Source organism: Grampus griseus, assembly GCF_964374135.1.
Source record: "Grampus griseus genome assembly, chromosome: 10".
In the NCBI taxonomy this organism is placed as follows: Eukaryota; Metazoa; Chordata; class Mammalia; order Artiodactyla; family Delphinidae; genus Grampus; species Grampus griseus.
This window is the reverse complement of record NC_139004.1, coordinates 35,208,671-35,233,188: the sequence shown is the minus strand read 5'-3', so window position 1 is coordinate 35,233,188 and position 24,518 is coordinate 35,208,671. Positions and strand designations below refer to the sequence as shown.

General features: G+C 38.9%; 1 protein-coding gene across 1 annotated transcript in view; it reads left to right on the top strand.

Moving 5' to 3' along the window:
* Window positions 1–24,518, top strand: part of DNAH8 (dynein axonemal heavy chain 8) — a gene marked incomplete at its 5' end in the record, with an annotated part of 322,388 nt that overhangs the window by 79,412 nt on the left and 218,458 nt on the right. Inside the window, 9 exons of the mRNA XM_082664076.1 lie at window positions 3,970–4,045; window positions 5,009–5,204; window positions 6,975–7,171; window positions 8,154–8,280; window positions 9,112–9,347; window positions 11,309–11,413; window positions 15,915–16,028; window positions 18,701–18,763; window positions 22,180–22,280. Of these exons, the coding sequence (XP_082520202.1) occupies window positions 3,970–4,045; window positions 5,009–5,204; window positions 6,975–7,171; window positions 8,154–8,280; window positions 9,112–9,347; window positions 11,309–11,413; window positions 15,915–16,028; window positions 18,701–18,763; window positions 22,180–22,280 (1,215 nt within the window). The remainder of the gene's footprint in view (window positions 1–3,969; window positions 4,046–5,008; window positions 5,205–6,974; window positions 7,172–8,153; window positions 8,281–9,111; window positions 9,348–11,308; window positions 11,414–15,914; window positions 16,029–18,700; window positions 18,764–22,179; window positions 22,281–24,518) is intronic.

The window sequence follows — 24,518 nt, the reverse complement described above, 5'->3', positions numbered from 1 at the left end:
TTGCCCTCTGCACCCCTGTTGCTGCACTGTCCTCCGTGGCTCTGAAGCTTCCCCCCTGCCACCCCCCGTCTCTGCCAGTGAAGGAGCTTCCTAGTGTGTGGAAACTTTTCCCCCTTCACAGCTCCCTCCCAGTGGTGCACGTCCTGTCCCTATTCTTTTGTCTCTGTTTTTCCTTTTTTTTTTTGCCCTACCCAGGTACGTAGGGAGTTTCTTGCCTTTTGGGAAGTCTGAGGTCTTCTACCAGCATTCTGTAGGTGTTCTGTAGGAGTTGTTCCACATGTAGATGTATTTGTGGGGAGGAAGGTAATCTCCACGACTTACTCCTCCACCATCTTGAAGGTCTCCCCATCATTGTTGTTTGCTGTTTTACTTTTTACCTTTTTTTTGAGCACTCAAAAATAATTTATTTACTGGTATATTTTATTAAAGTCTCCAGGTTCTTGTGTATTTATTTTATACCCCTGGTTTCTCAGGGAGTGTGAGGTGTAAACTCCGTTATTCTTCATTTTAAGTCTGAAACGATTTGGCTGGATAAAAAACTTTGTTTGTCTCTCAGCACTTTCAAAGTATTTCTTCAGTTTTTTCCTGACCTGTATTCTTGTTGATGAGAAGTCTGCAGTGAGTCTAACTAAAAATTGTATTTTATCCTTGATGTTCTGTAGCTTCCTTTCCTGGTGTGGATTTGTCTTTATTTAATCATGCTTTGTTCTCAGAGTACACTTTCTATTTGAGGGCTTATAGGGTTCCTTAATCCTGGAAAATCATCAGCAATTTCCTTTTTCGGTTATTGCTTCTGAGACATCCTCTTGTTATGGAACTCCTGTAGTTGAATGTTGAGTAAGTTGATCACATAATTGTTCCATCTAGGACACTCTTTTGAGTGAAGAAGCACTGTCCAGATGAAGTGTTAGGATGGACTTAAACCAGAACTGTCCTGGGCACCATGGACACGTGACCGTCTCAGATGTTGCAGCATCTCAGTCTCTCTTTCCTGTCTCCTAACTAGTCTGTCATATATTTTTGTCTTTTTGCCTTTCTGGGTTATGTTATGGGCAAGTATCTCTGTATCTAGCCTAAAGGCGATCTCATCTACTGCATCTTAAATATTTCAGTTAGTACTTTTTTCCTTATCCTCCAGATCCTGTATCATTCCTGCCTTTTTAGTTTAGCAATTTATTATTTTTTGGAAGATTGCTTTCATTTATCTCTTTGAACATTCTCAATATATTTATTTTAGAGTTTGTCATACTTCTATACATTGAACTTTGTCTGGAGTGAGTTTTTGTTTCAATTATTGATATCTTTAGTCCTCTTTCTTGCTGTTAGACTTATGCATGCATATTGGGATTTTAGTTCGTAGACTCTCCTTGAGTGAGAAGTTTTTTTTGTTTTTGTGTGTTTCTCTCTCCTTCCCTCCCTTTCTAGGAGTTTCACTTTTGCCTCCACGTGACTCTTGGTACCTTAAGTGCAGAACTGGGTCCTATTTGTTCACAGTTACATATCCCCTGAAGAGATGCTGGGAAATGGCAGGTTTAAGCAGGGAGCACAGAAGTGAGCCGGCTTAGTGGCTTCTTGGGCATGCTGTGGACTTGCTTCTTTCACCCCAGGGCCACAGCTTTTGGAAAAGCTGCAGCTGCAGGCAGTAGGTTGACAAACTTTATCTTGCTGTTGTTTTGTCTCTCTTTACAAGTAGGGGAACATCACTTCAATGTCTGGCTTCGGGTAGCAAGCCTGGATGAGTCCCCTCTAACACGGACTACTTCAGTCCCTCAGAGTCCACAGGGGCCAACCTCCCACTCTCACTGCCTATTTCCTGACCAGAGCCCTGGCCAGGCTGTTGTGTGTTTCTGATGCGTTCCTGATTTGTGGAGATCCTAATCTTGTGTTCGAGCATTCTCAAGTCCTTCAGAGTCTATCCGTGATTGTGATGTGTTTGGCACAAAGAGGCATTTTTGAAGTCTGAACTCACTATGCCATGTTAATTTACAACAGTACTGATGTGAGTTTTGAAGAGGTATACATGAGTATAATATTGCAGAATCCTCCCTTGTCTAAAATGTCTTTCTCTTACCCTCACCCATGAAGGCTAGTAGGTCATCTTGGATCACAACCACTTTCTCTCACACTCCACAGATACTATTTCACTGGCTTCTTCTTCTTTTTTTTTTTAATGCTTCCTTTTTCATTTTTATTTGTGGCACTTGGCTTGCCAACCTTCATCTGGGCAAGCCCTGCACACTCCATCCGCATAAACAGTAGAGATCTCTTTTAGTAATGAAGGATATTATTAATATATCTTGCCTCAACTGAAATGCAAACCCAATTTGATTTTTTCCTCAATGGGATGCAGACAGAGAACATCCAGATAAAAGGTGTTATCATTCACGAGGTCAAGACAGAACCGTTATTTTGTAGCTAAATGCCACTCACAAAGCACAATCACTGGCTTCTTTTGTTTCCATTTTCAGAGGCGGGTTTTGCTGCTAATCTGATTTTCTTTTCTAAGTAACAAACTGTTTCTTGCTGTTTACAGGATTTCCCCCTTTATTCTGGAAATTAACAAATTATGTGTTTAGCTGTAAGTCATTTTTCACCCATTAATCCCATCAGGCACACAGAAAATCATTTCAAGGTGAAAAAACAAGTCTATTCTTAAGATTTGAGAAGGGCTATGCTTAAATTTATTTTATGTAGGGTTCCCACGTTGGATCTAGGTCGTAGAGCGTCTCTGAGCTGAGTGACCCACTGTTAAGTTACTTAAACTCTCTCTGTCTTGGTTTCCTCATCTGCAAAATGGAAATAATAATCATGGGATCCACATCAAGAGTTAACATGAGCATGAAATGTGTTGATTCATGGAAAGTGCTTGGAAAAGCGCCTGTCATACACTAAGCGTTCGATAAACATTACTTATCTTTTCTTTATTATTTCACTTACCTTTTCCTTAAGTAATTTCCTTCTCTTGTATTTTGCATCTGAAAGCTTGGAGAATTCCTTAAGCTAATCCTCTAGTTTGTCAAATAAGTCACCAAAGGATCGGCTGCGCTGTTCACCGCTTCTGTTAGTTCAGCTGTTTGATTATACTTTATGAAACTCTTGTTCTCAGGTTGTACCCTTTCAAACACAGTCTACACTTGTTTTATTGCTGCATCTTGATTTCACAGTGAGACTATGAATTAGAGGTTTTTTCTGTTGTTTCTTTGCTTGCTTGCTTTTAGTTCAAAGAGTTCCTTATCTGGGAACCATTGACCCTGAATACTAAAGTTGGGTCTCCACTGTGAATGTGGGGGCTTTGTTTCTTGTGATTTTTTTCTCCCCCAGTCTGCTTGTAGTTATGAATGGAGGTGTAGTTTTCAGTAATGATAACATTTCTTGCTGTGGAAAGTTTACATTTATTATAATTTTGTCTGGGATGGGGACAGAGATCAGGCAGAGGGAGATAACCAAAGTAATTTGCAGTGCTGGTATGTGTCATTCATTAATTGCACTCATGTGTCTGTGTGTGTGTCTGTACTTCTGTCTGAGCATAACTGATATTGTTTACAAAGGCAGTTTTGGGAAGGTTTTGACTAGAAACCTCCTGTTTAATCTTGTACACACACAAAAATAAAGTATATGAAGGCATACGCTTTTTGTTGGTGATTTTCAGCATCTGTTCTGGGGCTGGGAAAAGGAGTGCTTTTAGTAAACATTATTAGGTGGTACTTTGCTGAGAGAAAGCAACGTTAAAATACTAGAAAATGGGTAGGAGACAAGTTTTTCACTTCAAAGAATATTAAATCATTCAGTGTTCTTAATTTATGAACTAGTTCATGAAATTTGTGGTTCCATTGTAAATAACGTTCTCTTCATTAATTCAGTATTTTGAAAATTGTCTTTATTTTTTTAGGATTGAAACTTGCAGCATAACCAAGCTATTTATGAAATTTTAGGTTAAGGTTTATAAGCTAAATGTCCATCTTATTACAGCCCTTATGGACGAAAGCGGTCAGAAGATGTTATTTCCCTTCTAAAATCTGAAGTACATCTTGTGATTCCTAATGTGGTAAGTATTATTAAATATTCAAGTTAATACAGTGATATTTTGGTAATGTATTTAAGAAGTATAGCATTAGAACTGAACTTTCATTTAATCTCTTGGTCCTCTGTGCTTTTTGACTTCACGTCCGTATTTAACAAAAATCAAAGTGTATCATTTATATCTGTTGTAAAACTTACTTCTGCAGAGCTCATGGTGTATTAAAGGTTGGTGTAAGAGTTAAGTATCTGTTGGGCCATCAGTTAGCAAGTACCCTACAAACCATCTTGGTTTTTCTTACTTCAGACATTAAATTATCTAAATAAGGCCATCTCAGAAGTCCAAATCCCTATACTGAACACCCAACTGTAAGACAACCCATGGCAGAATAGAAACAAAGAAAGAAAGAGAGAGCCTGTGCCCTGAATTCATGGGTCCCTTGTGCCTTCTTAGGGCACTTTCCTCTACCACCCCTCCGGCTGCTTATTGACATCTGGAACACCAAGCCATACAGGATGACTGAGGTGCATTCTGTGACAAGCCAAGGGTTAAGGCCAGGCAGGAACAATCTATGGCTCACCTGACACCACATCTACACAGTCTGGCCTCCTGGAGGACAGCTTCTTTGCTTATTTGGTGCATTTCAAAGAACTGAGGTCAAAATCTTGGCAGTATAGTTTCTTCAGTTACTCTGCTTCATGGACATCCAACACCTGCCCACAGTGTTTGGCTGCAGCCAGCCACCCTCCCAGGGAAAGGATGACAAGTACTATGTTTGACCTTTCTGCCTGCAGGAATTGGTAGAATAGGAAAGCTTGAAGACCGGTAAAGTCTGCAGCCTACCTTCCTCTACCAACCCTCTCCTCGAAGCAGCCTTCCACTGGGCCAGCGGAGGCTCTCCCTGCTCAGTGGGGAACAGGTGTGGTGAGAATCAGAGGGATGGATTTTTATGTGTTGGCAGCACCAGGAACTTATTTCTTCTTTCCACAGGTAATGGTTCCCAGTTTGGATGACATTCAACAAGCCATTAACCGTATGATCCAATTAACCCTGGAGGTCAGCAGAGGAGTGGCTCACTGGGGGCAACAGCAGACCCGTCCCATGAAGACTGTCATTAGCAGCCCCTCCCATACCGCTACTGACGGGACCCATCCGAGCACAGGAAAGCAGTTGAAGAAGGAAGACAGTAAGAATGTTAAAACAAATCTTAGATGAATAGAGTCTTAGAACTATAACAGTTAGTAAATGGTCTTTCTGATTCTTCCTGGGTATGACAGCCTATAGATATTTTTACACTCATATTTATATGTGTATTGGTTAAATTTTACATTAAAAAAAAACTAGTGTTCTCCATCTTCCATCTTAAACATAGCATGCAGACATTTCAGATTTTGATCATGGGTGAACAAGTATATTTATCACTGTTCTACTACCGTAGTCTCAGATTCAAAGTTAAAAATGAAAATAAACCTTAGAACTAATTCTATTTTCAGCGTTGTATTTGATCTGATAAACTTAGTTTGCTAGAACATAGTGCTTAGAAAATCTGGGTCATGTGTTCTTTGTACATTGAAATATATATAAGCTATTCCCTTAAATAATTATTAGTGTGATATGACACTGACCCAAAATTCCATAGACATTTTTGGATACTTTCTTGTATAGAAAGCCAAATTCTTTTTTTCTTTTTTGCTGTTCTGCCACATTAACATTTTTATTTATTTATTTTTGACAAAAATTATACATATACATGATGTTCTGATATATGTATACCTTTGTGAAGTGGTTACCACAAAGTAAATAACATATTCATCACCTCCCATAGTTAACCATTTTTTGTGTGTGTGGTGAGAACACTTGAGATCTACTCTCTTAGCACATTTCAAGTATACATTATTATTAACTATAATCACCATACTACACATTATGTTTCCAGAATTTAGTCATCATATTAGTGAAAGTTTGTACCCTTTGATCAACATCTCCGCTTTTCTTCCACACCACCCCAAGTATCATTTATAGATACTTCAGCTAACTGTTGCCATGCAGGAATACCAGGTTAAACTGTTGCCATGCAGGAATACCTGCAATCTGGAAATTTTCATGAAATCTCATGATTTTTTCTTTTTTTTTTTTGCGGTACCCGGGCCTCTCACTGTTGTGGCCTCTCCCGTTGCAGAGCACAGGCTCTGGATGCGCAGGCTCAGCGGCCATGGCTCACGGGCCCAGCCGCTCTGCGGCATGTGGGATCTTCCCGGACCGGGGCACGAACCCGTGTCCCCTGCATTGGCAGGCGGACTCTCAACCACTGCGCCGCCAGGGAAGCCCTCATGATTTTTTAATTGTTAACAACTGCTTTAAAAAAGTAAGGAACTGTTTGGGCCAAACAAAAGTATCCGTATGGTCTCTGCTTGATGGAGAAAACTTGAGAGTTTCAGTCAAGGCTGTGACATGACTAGGTTTCAGCAAGAGATGTTTATCATGGTGGTTGTGTGATCTTTATATACCAGATGCTGAGTTGAAGACAAGCATATGTTGTCTCTTTTAATCCTCACAAGTATTTCCATGAAGATTAAATAATTGGCTTAAGGTCATTTGGGTAGTAAACGTAGTGGCTCTCCTTTACCCACAAGCCTGTTCTGTAGGGTAGCAATTTCAACTCTTCTGATCTTTCCTTGGAGGACGTTTTGTTTTGGGGGGAGTGGTTAATCGGCGTCTTTCAGTTCTCTCCTCTGAATAACAGTTTCCCCACTTTAAAGAAACCTAGACCTCAAAATCTGACACAGTAGTTTAATAAGAATAAGTGTAGCTAGCGAGAGAATAGCTGTTAATTACTTGGAACGGGATGGGGGGGTCTTTAAGAAAATAAAGTTTAAAAAGTCTATAAATATTACCATTGATAGTATTTAAAGTTGAATATAGGAGTTATCTATAGGATAAAAATGTCTGTTTTCAGAATCTTTTGAAGAAATTATCCCCACACGGAAGCTGAAGAATTTTTATCTAGGTGTGGCAGAGCACAAAGATGTTTCCAAGCTGGTCCTCCTCCTTTCTTCCTCTGTGAATTCTCTCAGAAAGGTGGCTCATGAGGCCCTGCAGGACTTTGAAAAGTTCAAGACACTCTGGACAGAGGACCGAGACGTGAAAGTGAAGGTATGTTTCTGCTACTTGTGATGCAGTTTGGTTTTTTTTTAACACCTTTATTGGAGTATAATTGCACTACAATGTTGTGTTAGTTTCTGCTGTATAACAAAGTGAATCAGCTATATGTATACATATATCCCCATATCCCCTCCCTATTGCATCTCCCTCCCACCCTCCCTAATCCCACCCCTCTAGGTGGTCACAAAGCACCAAACTGAACTCCCTGTGCTATGCAGCTGCTTCCCACTAGCTATCTATTTTACATTTGGTAGTGTATATATGTCCATGCCACTCGCTCACTTCGTCCCAGCTTACCCTTCCCCCTCCCCGTGTCCTCAAGTCTGTTCTCTATGTCTCTGTCTTTATTCCTGTCCTGCCCCTAGGTTCATCAGAAGTTTTTTTTTTTTTTAGATTCCATATATATGTGTTAGCATATGGTATTTGTTTTTCTCTTTCTGACTTACTTCACTCTGTATTGTTTATCTCTAACTCCTGTGGGAGGACCAAGAAAACATCAGTGATAATGATGAGAACTCAAGAGCAGAGGCCGAGAACCTGTAAATGCCACACACCTAACACATCATGTCTTGCATAATTCTCACATTGACACTGGGGCAGTTGATAATAATGAGGTTCAGTCAGATTTTGTTTAATTTGGTTAAACAGTTGAGTACTAATTATGTTCCAGACATGCCCAGAGGTCGGGTATTCAAGGGTGTGTCCAGCTTACGTAGGCTCAGCTGTATATTTGGTTGGAGACTCAAGGAAACTTTGGAACTCTGAATAACCATTCAGAAATGTAAAATTCCCTCACATAGCTTCCTCTTTCAGTGCTAACTGTTCATCCCTTTCTCTACTGAGCCACTGGCCTGATAGCACATACAAGAGGAAAAATATATAAGCAGATGCAGTTTTCTAATTCAACTATTAGAGGCGTAAGATTTACATTGTCAAAAAGCCGAAGAAAATGTTGATTCTTTCCTTGCTACAGGAGTTTTTGGCTAACAACCCCTCTCTGACTGAAATCAGATCCGAAATTCTACACTATGCTACTTTTGAGCAGGAGATTGATGAGTTGAAGCCTGTTATAGTTGTAGGAGCACTTGAATTGCATACAGGTATTTTATAAATATTATGTAAAGTGTCTGTATTTTCACATGAAATGTTACTTCATTTAGAAAGCAGTTATTAAGCTACCTTGGTACAATATTATATATATTAAGTATTTCTGGACCAGCCATATTGTTCATATATATGCTATATATGTTATATATTATCATATATTATGTATATATAATATTATACCAAAGTGACTTAATGTACTTGATACTAAATTGGCACTCAAACAACTAAAACTACAGGGGGAACTACAGGTTACTGCGAGGAGGGGATTGTGTACATGGGATAAGAGTCAAACAGTTTGAGGTCGCCTGAGAAGTTAGTCCAATTGGGGTTAGAGTATCAGAGGATTATGAGACAACCACTTAATGTCTGAAATCAAAAGCCCAAGCTGACTCTACTGCTAACTGTAGTGAGGGAGAGCTGTATTAGACAGGCACAGTGTTCTCAACAGTGTAGGCTGCTGGTCTCATATAGGGGTTACCTAGAGGAAATTGGGGAAATGAACGAAGGCTTCTAATGGGATGGCCAGAAACAGAGCAAGGCTCACATTGGATAGTGCTAGAACTAATTTCCAAAATTCTTCTCCATAGACTTGTGTCCTTCTCATGAATGGCTTAATATACTCCACCAGGATAGGAATTAAGTCTTCAGAATCCTTACAGAACATTTAATTCAGATGAACTACAGACTAACTACATTTCAAGTGCTCAGTGTGGCTAGTGGTCATCAAATGGACAGTGCAGTTATAGATGCTCAGATTACACATAAAATGAATTGTTTCAGAATGTCAGTTGTATTTTATTTTGACCTTTTCTTGTCTTCACCAGAGCCAATGAAATTGGCCTTATCAGTTGAGGCTAAGGCATGGAAGTTGCTACTCTGTCGATATTTGAATGAAGAATACAAAAAGAAAATGTCAGACATGATAGCATTTATCAATGAATACTTGAAAAAGTTATCTAGACCTATTCGTGATTTAGATGATGTCAGGTTTGCAATGGAAGCCTTGTCTTGTATCCGTGATAATGAAATTCAAATGGACATGACTTTGGGACCAATTGAAGTAAGAAATGATTGCATTTTTCTTTCTTGAAATGGTATTTTTTTAAAAAAATAGAGAAACACTAAAAAGTAGATTTCTTCATCTATTTTATTGCACAGTCTGCCTATTTTTCCTCTCTGATGTTGATGTCCTTGGAGGGACTGACAATTATCAACAGTGAACAGTATACGAAGGAATGTTAATATATTCATAATGCTGTGCTGGTCTAGACAGGGTTCATTTTTTTAAGCTGGCGCTTACATTTTACAGAAAAGAATGGTTGTATTCTCTCACTTCAGTCCTGACATGTTAGGCAAGTTCCCCAAATATCTTTGGCTTTTCTTAGAAACCAGTTATGTGTCTCACCTATGACCAGCGGCATACCATGGACAGATGGTGGGAGTGGTCCACTGAGGCTCAATAGTAAATTGTTGGAATTTATATCAACAAGAGATGTTTTTAGGGAAGAGTACTGTTTTAGTTCCTATTGCTCCTATAACAAATTACCGTCAACTTAATGGCTTAAAACAAATTGTTTTATAGTTGTAGAGGTCAGAAGTATGAAAATGGGTCTTATGGGGCTAAAATCAACTTGTCAGCAGGGGCTCTAGGGAAGAATCCTTTCCTTGCTTTGTCCAGCTTCTAGAGGCTGCTTGCATTCCTTGGTGGCTCCTGGCTCCCTTCCAGCAGTGCCATCACTCCTACCCCTGCTGCTGTCATCACATCTCTAACTCTGAATCTCCTGCCTCCCTCTTTCCCTTAAATGGACCTCTGTGATTACATTGGGCCCACATGGCTAATACAGGATAATCTCCCCATCTCAAATATTTTTACTAATCACATCTGCAAAGTCCCTTTTGCCACATAAGGTGACATATTCACAGATTCTGGAGATTAGGGTGTGGATAACATTGGGGAGGCTGTTATTCTGTCTCTCACAAGTACTTATGACTAATGTTTAGAATTTCTGGCTCATGGTGATAATAAAAATCAGACTCAGTTCATTTTATTACTGTTTTTTAAATTCTCTGTGGACAATGCACTCCCTTATTGCCTGCAAACCTGGGGAATTGGCACTCCCCCTGCCTCCTTTTGGTACCCAGTGTTCACGACTGAGCATTGCTTTCTTGAACCCATTTAGAGTTTATACACTTTGGGAGCTAATGAAATTCATACCTTTACTACTTCTTTAAATCTTAGTATTTGGGTATTTTGAATGCTGACCACTCGCTTCTCAAGATTTAACAAATTATCATATCATTTTTTCCTGACTGCCGAAGCTTAGTTTTTCAGCATAAGTTCTTTGGTAAAGCCAGTTGCCAGCTCATCACTTTAAAAAATTTAGGCAAAGTTGGTATATAACATTATACAGATTTCAGGTGTACAACATTGTAATTCAATATTTGTATGCACTATAAAGTGATCACCACTGTAAGTCTTGTCACCATCTATCACCATACAGTTGATCCCCTTCACCCATTTCACCGTCCTCCAATCTCCTTCCTCTCTAGTTACCCACCAATCTGTTCTCTGTATCTATGAATTTGTTTTTGTTTTGTTTGTTCGTTAGTTTCTGTTCTTCAGAATATCTCCCACATCGTCATTTCATTCCATTCCTTATATAGCCAACCCATATCTTAATAGCGTATGAGAAAACATTTTGCACGGTGTTGTCACAAGATCAAGGAGGAGAGAGGCAGAAAATTATTCCAGGGAGTTTTTCCTAGGATAGTATCTCAAAGCGATTTGCCTACTCTCCACCAGAATCACCTTGGTGCTTATTAAATTCAGATTTCAGGGCCTGGGATCTAGAGTCAATATCTGATGTAAGTGATAATCTAAAGGACCTTTTTATACACATTTAATTTTGGGACCCATTCTTCTAGTCTTTGAAGACATAGGAATGTGTCTTTAGAAGACATCTAAGTCATTTGGCAGTTATATTCCTTGTGACGTTTCTGAACTCTACCCCCACCCCACAGGAAGCCTATGCTATTTTAAACAGATTTGAAGTTGAAGTAACCAAAGAAGAATCAGAAGCAGTTGATACCTTGAGATATTCTTTCAACAAATTGCAGAGTAAAGCTGTAAGTACAAATTTAATTCTTACTTTTTTTTTTTTATTGCTGTGTTGGGTCTTAGTTACGGTACACTGGCTCTTTACTGTGGCACATGGGCTTCTCTCTAGTTGTGGCGTGCGTGTGGGTTTTCTCTTCTCTAGTTGTGGCATGCGGGCTCCAGAGCACGTGAGCTCTGTAGTTTGCGGCATGCAGGCTCTCTTGCTGAGGCGGGTGAGCTGAGTAGTTGTGGTGTGTGGACTTGGTTGCCCCGCAGCATGTGGGATCTTAGTTCCCTGACCAGGGATCGAACCCGCGTCCCCTGCATTGGAAGGCGGTTCTTTACCACTGGACCACCAGGGAAGTCCCAATTCTTACTTTTTTATTAAGTCACTATCTCCAGAAAAAAATACATTTCAAACCTTTAAAAAGCTCAATATATATTATCTTAAAAGCTTTATTGAGATATAATCCACGTACTGTAACATTTACCATTTCAAAGTATACAATTCTGTGATTGTTAATATATGCACAGAGTTGCATGACAACCATCATTATCTAATTTTAGAATATTTTCTTCACCCCCAAAGCAACCCCATACCCATTAGTAATCACTCCTCATTTTCCTCCTTACCCCAGCCCCTGGCAACCACTACTTTTTTGTCTCTATGGATTTGCCTTTTCTGGACACTTAATACAGATAGAATCATATAATATGTAGTCTCTTGTGACTGGCTTCTTTCACTTACAGTAATGTTGTCAAGGTTTATCCATATTGTCTCACGTACCAGTACTTCATTTTCCTAATGTCCAATAATTCCTAGCATCTTTACATGTACTTACTGGCCATTTGTATATCTTCTTTGAAGAAAGGTGAATTTAAATCCTTTCCTTGTTTTTTAAATTGGGTTGTCTCTTTGAGTTGTAAGAGTTCTTTATATATTCTGGATGTAAGTCCCTTAATCAAAGGATTTGCAAACATTTTCTCTCATTTGTTGGGTTTTTTCACTTTCTTGATGGTGTCCTTTGAAGTACAAAAATTTTAAATTTTGATAAAGTCCAATTTGTCTACTTTTTCTTTCGTTGTTTGTGTTTTGGTATTGTATGTAGGAAACCATTGCCTAATCCAGGGTCATGAAGAGTCACTACTGTGTTTTCTTATGAGAGTTTTATAATTTTACCCTTGCATTTAGGTCTTTGATACATTTTGAGTTAATTTTTGTATATGGTGTGAGTTAGGGGTCCAACATCATGTAAAAGCATGTGGATATCCTGATGTCTCAGTGCCGTTTGTTGTAAAGACTATCCTTTCACCAATGAATTGTCTTGGCACCCTGGAGAAAATCAATTAAACATAAATGTAAGGGTTTATATCTGGACTCTCAATTCTATTCTGTTGATCCATATGTCTACTTCTATGCCAGTCTTGATTATAGTAGCTCTGTACTAAGGTTAAAAAAATTGTGGTAAAATACACATAACCTAAAATTTACCATCTTAATCATTTTTAAGTGTGGAGTTCAGTAGTGTTAAGTGTGTTCCCATTGTTGTGCATCCAATCTCCAGAACTTTTTCATATTGCAAAACTGAATCTACCCATTAAACAACAATTCCCCATTTCACCCTTTCCTCAGTTCCTGGAAACTACCATTCTACTTTGTCTTTATGAATTTGACTACTTCAGTTTCCTCATATAAGTGAAATCCTACAATATTTTTCTTTATGTAACTGACTTATTTCAGTTAGCATAATGTCCTCAAGATTCATCCATGTTGTAGCATATGTCAGAATTTCCTTCCTTTACAATGCTGAATAATATTCCCTCATATGCAGCATATACCACATTTTGTTTATTCATTCATCCATCAATGGGCACTTGTGTTTCTCCCACCTTTTGGCTGTTGTGAATAATGCTACTATGGACATGGGTGTACAGGTATCTCTTTGAGACCTGCTTTCAGTTCTTTTGGATACACCCAGGAATAGAATTGATGGATCATATAGTAATTCTATTTTCAGTTTTTTAGAACTGCCGTACTGTGTTTCATAGCAGCTGCACCATTTTACATTCCCAGCAACAGTGCACAAGGGTTCCAATTTCTCCACATGCTCACCAACACTTGTTATTTTCTGTGTCCTTGATAGTAGGCATCCTAATGGGTGAGGTGGTATCTCATTGTGGTTTTGATTTGCATTTCCCGGATGAAAAGTGATGTTGAGCATCTTTTCATATGCTTGTTGGCCATTTGTATGTCTTGCCTAGTTTTTTTGTTTTTTTGTGGTGCACGGACCTCTCACCACTGTGGCCCCTCCCGCTGTGGAGCACAGACTCCGGACGCGCAGGCCCAGCGGCCATGGCTCACAGGCCCAGCCGCTCCGCGGCACATGGGATCCCCCCGGACCAGGGCACGAACCCGTGTCCCCTGCATCGGCAGGCAGATTCCCAACCACTGTGCCACCAGGGAAGCCCTCTTGCCTAGTTTTAAGTTGGGTTGTTTGTTGTTGGGTGGTGGAAGTTCTTTATATATTCTGGATATTAACTTCTTATCAGACATATGATTAGCAAATATTTTCTCCCATTCTATAGGGTGCCTGTTTACTCTGTTGATTGTGTCTTTATAATCCTTTTTATTTCTGTAAAGCAAGTAGTGATGTCCCTTCTTTCTCTCCTAATTTTAGTAATTTGAGTCCTTTCTCCTTTATTCTAGGTTAGACTAGGTAAAGTTTTGTCACTTCTGTTGCTCTTTTCAAGGAAGAAACTTTTAGTTTGTTGATTTTCTCTATTGTTTTTTATTCTCTATATCATTTATTTGTGCTCTTTTTAAATTATTTTCTTCCTTTTGCTTGCTTTGGGTTTAGTTTGTTCTTCTTTGTCTAGTTTGTTAAGGTGGATGGTTAGGTTACTGATTTGAGGTCTTTTTCTTTTAATGTTGGCGTTTATAGCTATAAATCTCTCTCTAAACATTTTTGAAGTTGGTAAATATTTAGCCATTAAAAGTGAACCCCAAGGGGCTTCCCTGGTGGCGCAGTGGTTGAGAGTCCGCCTGCCGGTGCAGGGGACACGGGTTCGTGCCCCGGTCCGGGAAGATCCCACGTGCCGCGGAGCGGCTGGGCCCGTGAGCCATGGCCGCTGAGCCTGCGCGTCCGGAGCCTGTGCTCCGCAACGGGAGAGGCCACAACAGTGAGAGGCCCGCCTACCGCAAAAAAAAAAAAAAAAAAAGTGAACCCCAAGGGAGGGTCCAGATTCTTTAATTATACTAAAAAAATTTATTCAATATTAATTAATTAATGTTGGCTTAAAATTTCCTGTTTATGGAAAGATTTGTCACTGAGATTGAAGCAAGGCACAGTAGCAAGGACACAGAGCTGAATTTGGGGTCATGACGTGTGATTCTGGCTCTGCCACCAGCCAGTTGGGTGGTCTTATGCAAGTTAATAACCTTTGTTTCTCAGTTTCTTCATGTGGCCCTTTAGGAATATTTTAGAAGCTTTTAAAAATGCAGTTATGAGGCTTGAGATGATGTACATAAAATACTTTTTCAATGCTTATTTCTATTTAAGTTCAATATTGACTAATCACTTAATTTGAAAAGTGCTTGCTGGTTAGTCTAGACAGTGAGTCTTAGCAAGGAAATGGGGAGCCCTCTGTTGAGATTCAGTGAAGCCCAGTTTTCTATTATTGTTCAATTTAACAGATTCACTTGGGTTTTTCTGCCATTTCTCTGTTAGTGTTAAACCTACTGACCCAGTCTTTACTACAGTCACCATTAAGCTTAAAGCAGTATATGTGCCAACCCAGAAAGATGCTATTGTTGAGAGCAGTTAAGAGCAAGAGCCCTGGAACCACACTGCTAGGTTTTGAATCTTGACCTTGTCTCATACTGGTGCTAGGACGTTGAGGAAGTTAGTCTCTGTGGGCCTTGGTTTTCTCACTTGTAAAATGGGTATAATATTAGTATTTACCACGCAGGATGGTTGTGAGCACTAAATGAGTTAACATATGTAAAGAGCCTGGCAGAGAGAAAACATGAGTTAAGTGCTAACTATTATGAATGCAGGTTTAAGCAGAAGCTTTGAAGACGATTGTGGAAGACATATTTGCTATTTTTTTAAACCAAGAGTAATATCATTTTCTTAGAGGAAACTGCTCCAATTATTGGAACCATGTGAACCTACTAGAAATTGTTAATCCCAGACTGTGGCCTCGTCCCAGAGACAGCATGTGACTCAGACTGGGCCCACGGTAGTAACTGTTTCCTTGGCCTGAACTGGGTCAGCCAGAAAATGTTTTCCTACCTGCAGTTAGATAGCTTTGCCTCTTGGGTCATGAACTAGAATGATCTGAGTCTCTTGATGGTCCATTTGGATTGTTTATTTCTGTGTTTGTTTTTTTTTTTAACAAATAACATTGCAGAGACATCCTTGTTCGTACAGTACATCTGTGAGATAACAAAGTTGCTGGAGCAAAATTGTAGTTTTCATTTAAATACATTACTTTCACTCTCACGTTGAATATTCTTTTTTATTCCAGGTTTCTGTACAAGATGAACTAGTTCATCTGCAGGTAAAGTTTAAAAGTAGTCTACTTGAATCCGTGGAAGTTTTTCGTGAGGATGTAATGAATTTTGCAGAAGCATATGAGACGGTAATTTAAGTGTTGCCTGCTGTGTGTTAAGATGTTTGGTGGTATGTTTATATGAGGTCAAAGTAATGAACCCTGAGAAATACACTGTGATTTGTACATTGTATGTAAGAGGCTATCTTTGCATATTTGCAGCTATTAAAAAGGGGGGATAGCTCGTCCTTTAAGCATGTTTCATGTAGAAAGAGAGAAGATTTAACTGCTAAAAGGAGCAACAACTTTGGAAATTGTGGAAGGAACAAAGTCTGCTTTTGTCCTTTCTCAAGACCAGAATACTCATAATTAAAATGTAATACAGTTGTTGGAAGGCTGTAAGAAACTATAAATGCCTTAATGCCAGGGTTATGCAACTGATTTTTTTCCCACTAACTCTTAGAGAACCAATAGGGTCACTGAACATAAAAAATAAATGTCATCCTTGGTCAGTCCCACAGACTATTCAATCTGGTATAATGACTGATTAATGGTCGACCTCTTTGAAGTTAAACTCAGAAGTTGGATATAGTCCCCTAAAATATTCTACTTTCTTTTAGTGGTCACAGTTGATCTGACATCATAAGATAATTTAAGCCCTTGGCGCTACTTTCTTTAACATTTTTTTTAACATCTTTATTGGAGTATAATTGCTTTACAATGGTGTGTTAGTTTCTGCTTTATAACAAAGTGAATCAGTTATACATATACATATGTTCCCATATCTCTTCCCTCTTGCATCTCCCTCCCTCCCACCCTCCCTATCCCACCTCTCTAGGTGGTCACAAACCACCGAGCTGATCTCCCTGTGCTATGCGGCTGCTTCCCACTAGCTATCTGTTTTACATTTGGTAGTGTATATATGTCCATGCCACTCACTCACTTTGTCATAGCTTACCCTTCCCCTCCTCGTATCCTCAAGTCCATTTGCTAGTAGGTCTGTGTCTTTATTCCCGTCTTACCCCTAGGTTCTTCAAGACCTTTTTTTTTTTTCCTTAGATTCCATATATATGTGTTAGCATACGGTATTTGTTTTTCTCTTTCTGACTTACTTCACTCTGTATGACAGACTGTAGGTCCATCCACCTCACTACAAATAACTTAATTTCGTTTCTTTTTATGGCTGAGTAATATTCCATTGTATATATGTGCCACATCTTCTTTATCCATTCATCCGATGATGGACACTTAGGTTGCTTCCATGTCCTGGCTATTGTAAATAGAGCTGCAATGAACATTTTGGTACATGACCCTTTTTGAATTATGGTTTTCTCAGGGTATATGCCCAGTAGTGGGATTGCTGGGTCGTATGGTAATTCTATTTTTAGTTTTGTAAGGAACCTCCATACTGTTCTCCATAGTGGCTGTATCAATCTGCATTCCCGCCAACAGTGCAAGAGGGTTCCCTTTTCTCCACATCCTCTTCAGCATTTATTGTTTCTAGATTTTTTGATGATGGCCATTCTGACTGGTGTGAGATGATATCTCATTGTAGTTTTGACTTGCATTTCTCTAATGATTAGTGATGTTGAGCATCCTTTCATGTGTTTGTTGGCAATCTGTATATCTTCTTTGGAGAAATGTCTGTTTAGGTCTTCTGTCCATTTTTGGATTGGGTTGTTTGTTTTTTTGTTATTGAGCTGCATGAGCTGCTTGTAAATTTTGGAGATTAATCCTTTGTCAGTTGCTTCATTAGCAAATATTTTCTCCCATTCTGAGGGTTGTCTTTTGGTCTTGTTTATGGTTTCCTTTGCTGTGCAAAAGCTTTTAAGTTTCATTAGGTCCCATTTGTTTATTTTTGTTTTTATTTCCATTTCTCTAGGAGGTGGGTCAAAAAGGATCTTGCCGTGATTGATGTCATAGAGTGTTCTGCCTATGTTTTCCTCTAAGAGTTTGATAGTGTCTGGCCTTACATTAGGTCTTTAATCCATTTTGAGTTTATTTTTGTGTATGGTGTTAGGGAGTGTTCTAATTTCATACTTTTATATAACACTTCTTTTTAATGTGTACTAAACATCTCTTTTAGGTTTGATTAGTCAACATTTTATTGCTCTATTATTCTATTACACTGGCAGTCTTGCATATTATTTAGCATATCCATAATATTCATGACTGTACAGACCATTTGGGATCTTTTTTGCAACTGTTTTCTGGCTCATGGCCACCAGAGACCGCCTTCTGCTTCTTCCAAGTATTCAACCTTATGTGTGTCTCTGTTTCCATATTGGGCTGGACTATTCTTGAAAGAAGGTTGTTCTCAGAGCCCTATCTCAGTTATTCTAATGCACAGCCACAGCATCCTCATTTATAATCATAAATGAAATGAAACAGAGCTCTTGTGTTACGAACTTCATATAGGATGTAATTTAATCACATTTTTTATTAGCTGTGTCAAGGTCCTTTAAAAAATGAATGGAAGTTACAGTGATGCAAATATACTAAAATTGAGTGTTATCATAGTCTGTGAATATAATTAAAACAGTTGAATTGTACATTTTAAATGAGTTGATTGTATAATATGTGAATTATATCTCAATAAAACTGTCGCAAAAAATAAATGAAAACTTCATGTACAGGACAAAATTAGATCATATAAATTAAAAATCATGGTTTTTGTTTAAAAGGAGATAATAGATAAACCTAATAAATAGATAAATACATGTGATTAGGAATTAAAATGCAGATTATATTATTCATTACAGGAAGGACCCATGGTTCCAAATATACCACCCCAAGAAGCTAGCGACAGGTTACAGATATTTCAGGTAAAACTACATTTTTTAGGTTACATTTACATTCCCTGCATTTATACTTAGGTGGCTTCCACAGTCATCCCACCAGGAAATATAGAGCTGTTGTCCAAAAACCAGTGTTTTCTTTACTAGGAATACCCAAGTTTTGCAGCAAATCTAGCCATATGAAGGCTTTCTGTAATTTATGCTTTAGTTTTGCCACATACTGGGTAGGTATTTCTAAATATTCCTTTACCTATGTTGGAGGTTACTTCATATCTCTTGATGATTGGGTTTTTCACCCCAAACCAAATAAATGGAGTAGTCAGTAACCTTGTTTTTGTTGCTTTATATGTAGGTTCCATGGATGGTTCAGGTTGGTTCCATGCACACTTTTGCCAGAAAGGTTCAATCAGTTTGGATGGAACCTCTTAAACTGCAGGTTCTCCTGAGATTGGTAGGGGTAGTTCAGGCTTTTTCCATCATAACCAACTGGAATTTTTCATATGCCATCTAATTTTCAAGTATCTCCCTTGATTTGAGTGTTTTAAAATAGGAAAGCCATACCCTGATAAGAAAAGTGTTTCTTCAGGATCATTGGAGCAAGCAGGAATTGCAGCTGGTCCCTAGTGGAATAAACTTATGCAAAGTAGACAAGATCATCTGTCCTGAGCCCAATGTCTCGGCTGCCTGATTGCAGGAGGGTAGGTCTGGCCCAGTAGATTTCTGTAAGATAACCCTTGTGCCGGCAAGGGTTTTCGTGGGATGCAGCAGGCACAAGCCTTTCACCTAAATACGTTCTCCTCAGATAAAAAGGCTAGTCCCATGTTACTGTTGGGGTTCTCCAGAACTGTGGCCATCACTCTTGGACTAAAACCAGCTCCTCCCATCACCCTTGCCAGCTCTTTATGCTGTACCCTGGAGGAAACTCTGATCCTTTACTACCTGAAGTCCTCAGATTTGGAGCCAGGGTCCCAGGGAGAGGCCTTCCTCTCTGGAGGAGCCAGGACTAAGGCTGATGTGGTGGCTGCCTGCTGAGCCAACAGGAACCTCTCAGCAATAAAAGCAGTAGGTAGTAATGTTGGATGGTGATAAGTGCCAAGGGAAGAAAAAGGCAGGGAAGGGGCATCAAGTGCTAGGCCGTGTGTATGTAAAGTGGAGGTGAAATTTAAAATAGGGTCTCCAGGGAAGGCCTCCTTGAGAGGTGACATTTGAGTAGAGACCTGGGGAAGTGAGAGAATGAGCCAGGCAGTTTATCTGGAGGGGCAGCTTTCCAGGCAGGGGAAGAGCAGTACAAAAGCCCTGAGTAAGAGCACGTAAGAGAAGCAACAGGAGATTAGTATGGCTGGAACAGAATGAGCAAGGAGATGGTTGTAGCAATAAGTCCAGAGAGCTAAGGAGAGGACAGACTGTTAGCAGCCTTGCCAGCCCCTGAGGGGCACTGGCTTTGACTCTGAGTGAGATGAGTGACATGATCTTATGATTTCATGGGCCAGCCTGTCTACTGCGTTGAGAATAGATTATTAGGAGTCAAGGCTAAAAGCGGGGAGACTGATTAAGAGGCTATTGCAATATTCCAGGGGAGGGGTGATAGTAACTTGGACCAGAGTGGTGACGTTGGAGTTGATGAAAAGTGGTTGGAGCCTGGGTATATTATGAAGATAGACGCCTCCCTTCCTTGTCTTTCCCTTGGGAGTTATCAATGTATCAGTCAACAACTGGGACTTGAATGAGCCACCCTTTTACTAGGGTTGTGTTCACTTCATTGAAAAGGCAATGTAGGGCCCGTCTTTTGCCTCCTTGTACCTTCTTTCTGCCTGTGCCTGGGCTTGTCAGCTGAGCAGCCTGTTTGCTGAGCAACTGGCTGGATATATGGCTGGGGGTCAGATTTGCAGACCTAACGCTTCTCAAAAGCAGGTGTTCTCCCTCCCCCCTCCAAAGCAGGTACCCAAGATCTAGATCTGGGGAAGAAGCAGGAGCCTCATCTCAGGTCCCAGTGGTGTTTTCTGATGCAACTTTACTCTGATTTGGGGAGTTACTGGGTACTTGGCTGCTGACATTTTGTTTCCTGTTTGGCTGGTGCTTTTTACATTATTTCGGACCTGAGTGGAAAAAGGGGTGAGGGATTGGCATTCATCAGGAGTCTTCATCACATTAACAAGATTTTAGGGACTTCCCTGGTGGCACAGTGGTTAGGAATCTGCCTGCCAGTGCGGGGGACATGGGTTCAAGTCCTGGTCCGGGAAGATCCCACATGCCGCGGAGCAACTAAGCCCGTGCGCCACGACTACTGAGCCCGCGTGCCACAACTACTGAAGTCCATGTGACTAGAACCTATGCTCCGCAACAAGAGAAACCACCGCAATGAGAAGCCTGCGCACCGCAACGAAGAGTAGCCCCCGCTCACTGCAACTAGGGAAAGCCCGCACGCAGCAACGAAGACACAATGCAGCCAAAAATAAATAAATTAATTTTAAAAAACCCACAAAGAAAACCCCAAGATTTTAAATGTTGTCCTTTAAGTGTATGCTAACTTTGAAGTTTTCGTTTCTCCTTTCCTAATGTCCACATAGTCCCATGGACTTTTCGTTCAGTACATTTATTGAGTAACCACCATACTAACCACCAAGGAATATAAAAAGTGCAAAATGGCTCTCCCTCTCTAGGAACGAAGAATTCGTTGGAGTTCCTCCTGCATCTTCACACCTTCCTGATTTGGCTCCTGTAATATGTGCTACTGTATCTGTCAGATCTGCATCATTATCTGAGCACTGTGAGGTCTGATGACAGACAGTTTCCAGGACTGGGAATTTAGGATCCTTATTGATATGTTATACCATTTATGTAGATCACACATATCTTGTCACAAGTGAATAATTTCTGTTTGCTTTTGTGCTTTTAACACTGTTAATACTTAGCATTCTAAGTATAGGAGATTCAAATTCCACTTCAAAAGACCTGAACATTAACTTTGCTGATTTAAATTGAGTTATTTCAAATGGTGTTAAAATGGAATTCTTTATTTTATAGACTTGCTTATAGAGAAAGCAAGGTTGAATGGATTACACCAATGCTTCACTCATTTGAACCGTGTAGGAGAGATGACCAGGCTAAAATAATAGAAAAGTCTGAATTATAGAATTTTTAAAATGCAGTTTCATTACTTTCAGGTGTATTTATGGGAACTTGAAAGTGTAAGTCTGCGGACCACTTAATTTATTAAGGAAATAATTTTACATAAAATGATTACTTTCAGAATGCTTGAAAGTTAATTTCCTAAACGCTTAACTTTTCCTCTGATAGCTTTGTATCAGCATAAATTTGCTTCACAAATCCTTGTTTCATAGATAAATAAACTTCAATGTAGCTTTTATTCCGATTATAATGAATTCTACTTTAATGGGCTCTGAATTTATTACATCTTACTATAATTTAAAAACCTTCTATAGGCCAATTTTGATGATCTGTGGAGGAAATTCGTTACATATTCATCTGGTGAACAACTTTTTGGGTTGCCTGTGACTGACTATGAGGTTTTACACAAAATTAGGTAAGTTTAGAAATTGAACAAGTTTATTATAAATAATTAACTGTCCGTTAGAAGAATCATGTCATCGTTAAATCCTTCATCATGCAGAGAAGAGTCTGGCTTGGAAAACTCCTAAATAGTTCCCTCATTCCTGGCTATTCCTGACTCATTGGATGCACAGTCTCCATATACAAAATAAATGTTCTAGGGGAGTAGAAAATACATGGCAAAAATTCTGGGCGTTAATGGCCTATATTTAGCCTGTGCTTTATTTTTTTTCTTTTCGTGATTTTGAATAGTGTCAATAATTGTACAGAAGCACTGCAACTTCGGATAACTTTTGTTTACTTAGAGGAATAGCCGTGCTTGGCGCTTGCTTCCTTCTTACTGCATTTATGCTAAGTGCTTTTCCCTATTGGGTAGGCATAGAATTCATTGAGATTGAAGGCCAAGGAACTTAATTGATTTTAAAGAGTAACACTTGCTTTTAAACAGTGGATCTAGGATTTCACCAAGTATATTTTGGTAGAATGTTAAATATAACTTTCTTCAAAGGCAAAATTAAAACAGTGGTATTAGCTTATTAGGATCTTGGCTTTAGAACTTTATGTTGACTTGTTTCAAAATCCCAGCATGAAAATGTCATGGCACAAAGTACCTAACATTGTCTGAAGAGAAATGAATTCCTCAGCCATTTAGGGAAGATGGTTTGTATTTTTTTTTTCTACAAATAGGCATTTGCTAAGCTTAACCCAATTGCTAATTGTGTTAGAATTGCCGATGTCTGGTCCTTTCCCCTGACATTCAATCAGAATCTCTGGGACGGTGTCCTAGCAATTCTGCATTTTTATAAACTCTCTAGTTAATTCTTTTGCACACCCAGTCTGAGAATCAGTGTTTTATTTTGACCTGCGGTATTCTAGGAAAACTAATCGTTCTCATTTACCTTCTGGACCAATGGACCCTTTTAATTTTTTATGTTTTTAAGTAATTATGAATACTTTTCAGAAGTAAGAATAAAGGAATGGTGAAAAGCGGTTTTATTAGAAAATTTAATGAGAATTTAAGCAGAGAAAAGCCAAACTTTTACTCCATAATGTCCTGGTTTAAAGACGTATGTACACGAAATGAGACCAACTTTTGAATGTAGCTCATCAGCTGTCATGTATGAACCTGGAGCATATCCATCCTGTAAACAGTGATCCCAGGTTTCGAATCCATCTTCAATAACTTCTAGCTTCTCATTACTTATGTTTTTTCTTGCACTTGCATTGTTAAAACTCAAAACTGTTGAAAACTCAGTCATAATTTTGTTCACCATCTTTTTTGCACTATAAATACAAAAATCTTTACTTTTAACTCTGAATGATCAGTTAACTTTTTCATTTCTGCATCATCTATTTCCTTTGAATACATATCTCCTTTCAACATTTTTCTTCTTGTGGAATATATCAAATAAAATTTATGTAAACATATAAATAATGAAAGAACACTCACTTATCTTTTTCACAAAATGGGATGCTCTAGGTTCTTGTTGCAAAATACTGCGTGATACAGCCCTTGCCCCTATTGAAATATATCTTTCACTCATACATTATTGAATTTAAAAAAATCCATCTAGGTTATCATGTAAAGACACAAAAGTCTGAGATTTCACTTACACAATCAGTTTCACTGTCAAAATTAGAGTCTAGAGCATTGCTTTCTGTCTCTTTTCTGTTTAATACTTGGGAAGCACCTTCCTTTGTCAGTTTTATTCTTTTGCTGTTTTTAGGTAGAAAACGAAAAGTACTGAATTCTTTACCTGTATTAAGTGAAAGTTAAATAAACAAAAATCAAAAGACTACAAAAATGGTGTCTCCAGAGTTCTTTTTTCTACTTTCTTGAAAGATGATGCAGTGTTTTAGCAACACAATTAGAAATTTGAAGGACGATGCAGTAGTGATTATTTTTTCACTGTTGCATCATCTCTTTATAAGAGATTTCATCATTCATTTTTCTTTCTAGGATTTCTAGGATGATGAATTAGAAAAATGAAACAAGAACTGAAAAAAAATAGCTAAGATTCCAGAATATATCTTAGATTTATAAAAAGGTCCTGTGCACCTTGGTAATTGCAAGAGTAAAAAATTAATAAACAGAAACCTCAATTAAATAGAGTCAGGAGACAAGAAGGGGGAGCTTTCATGCTCTGCAACATTAGCAGAGCCCAACAAGAGGAAAGACTCCTTTTCTTTCCTGGCAACAACTCAGCCAATG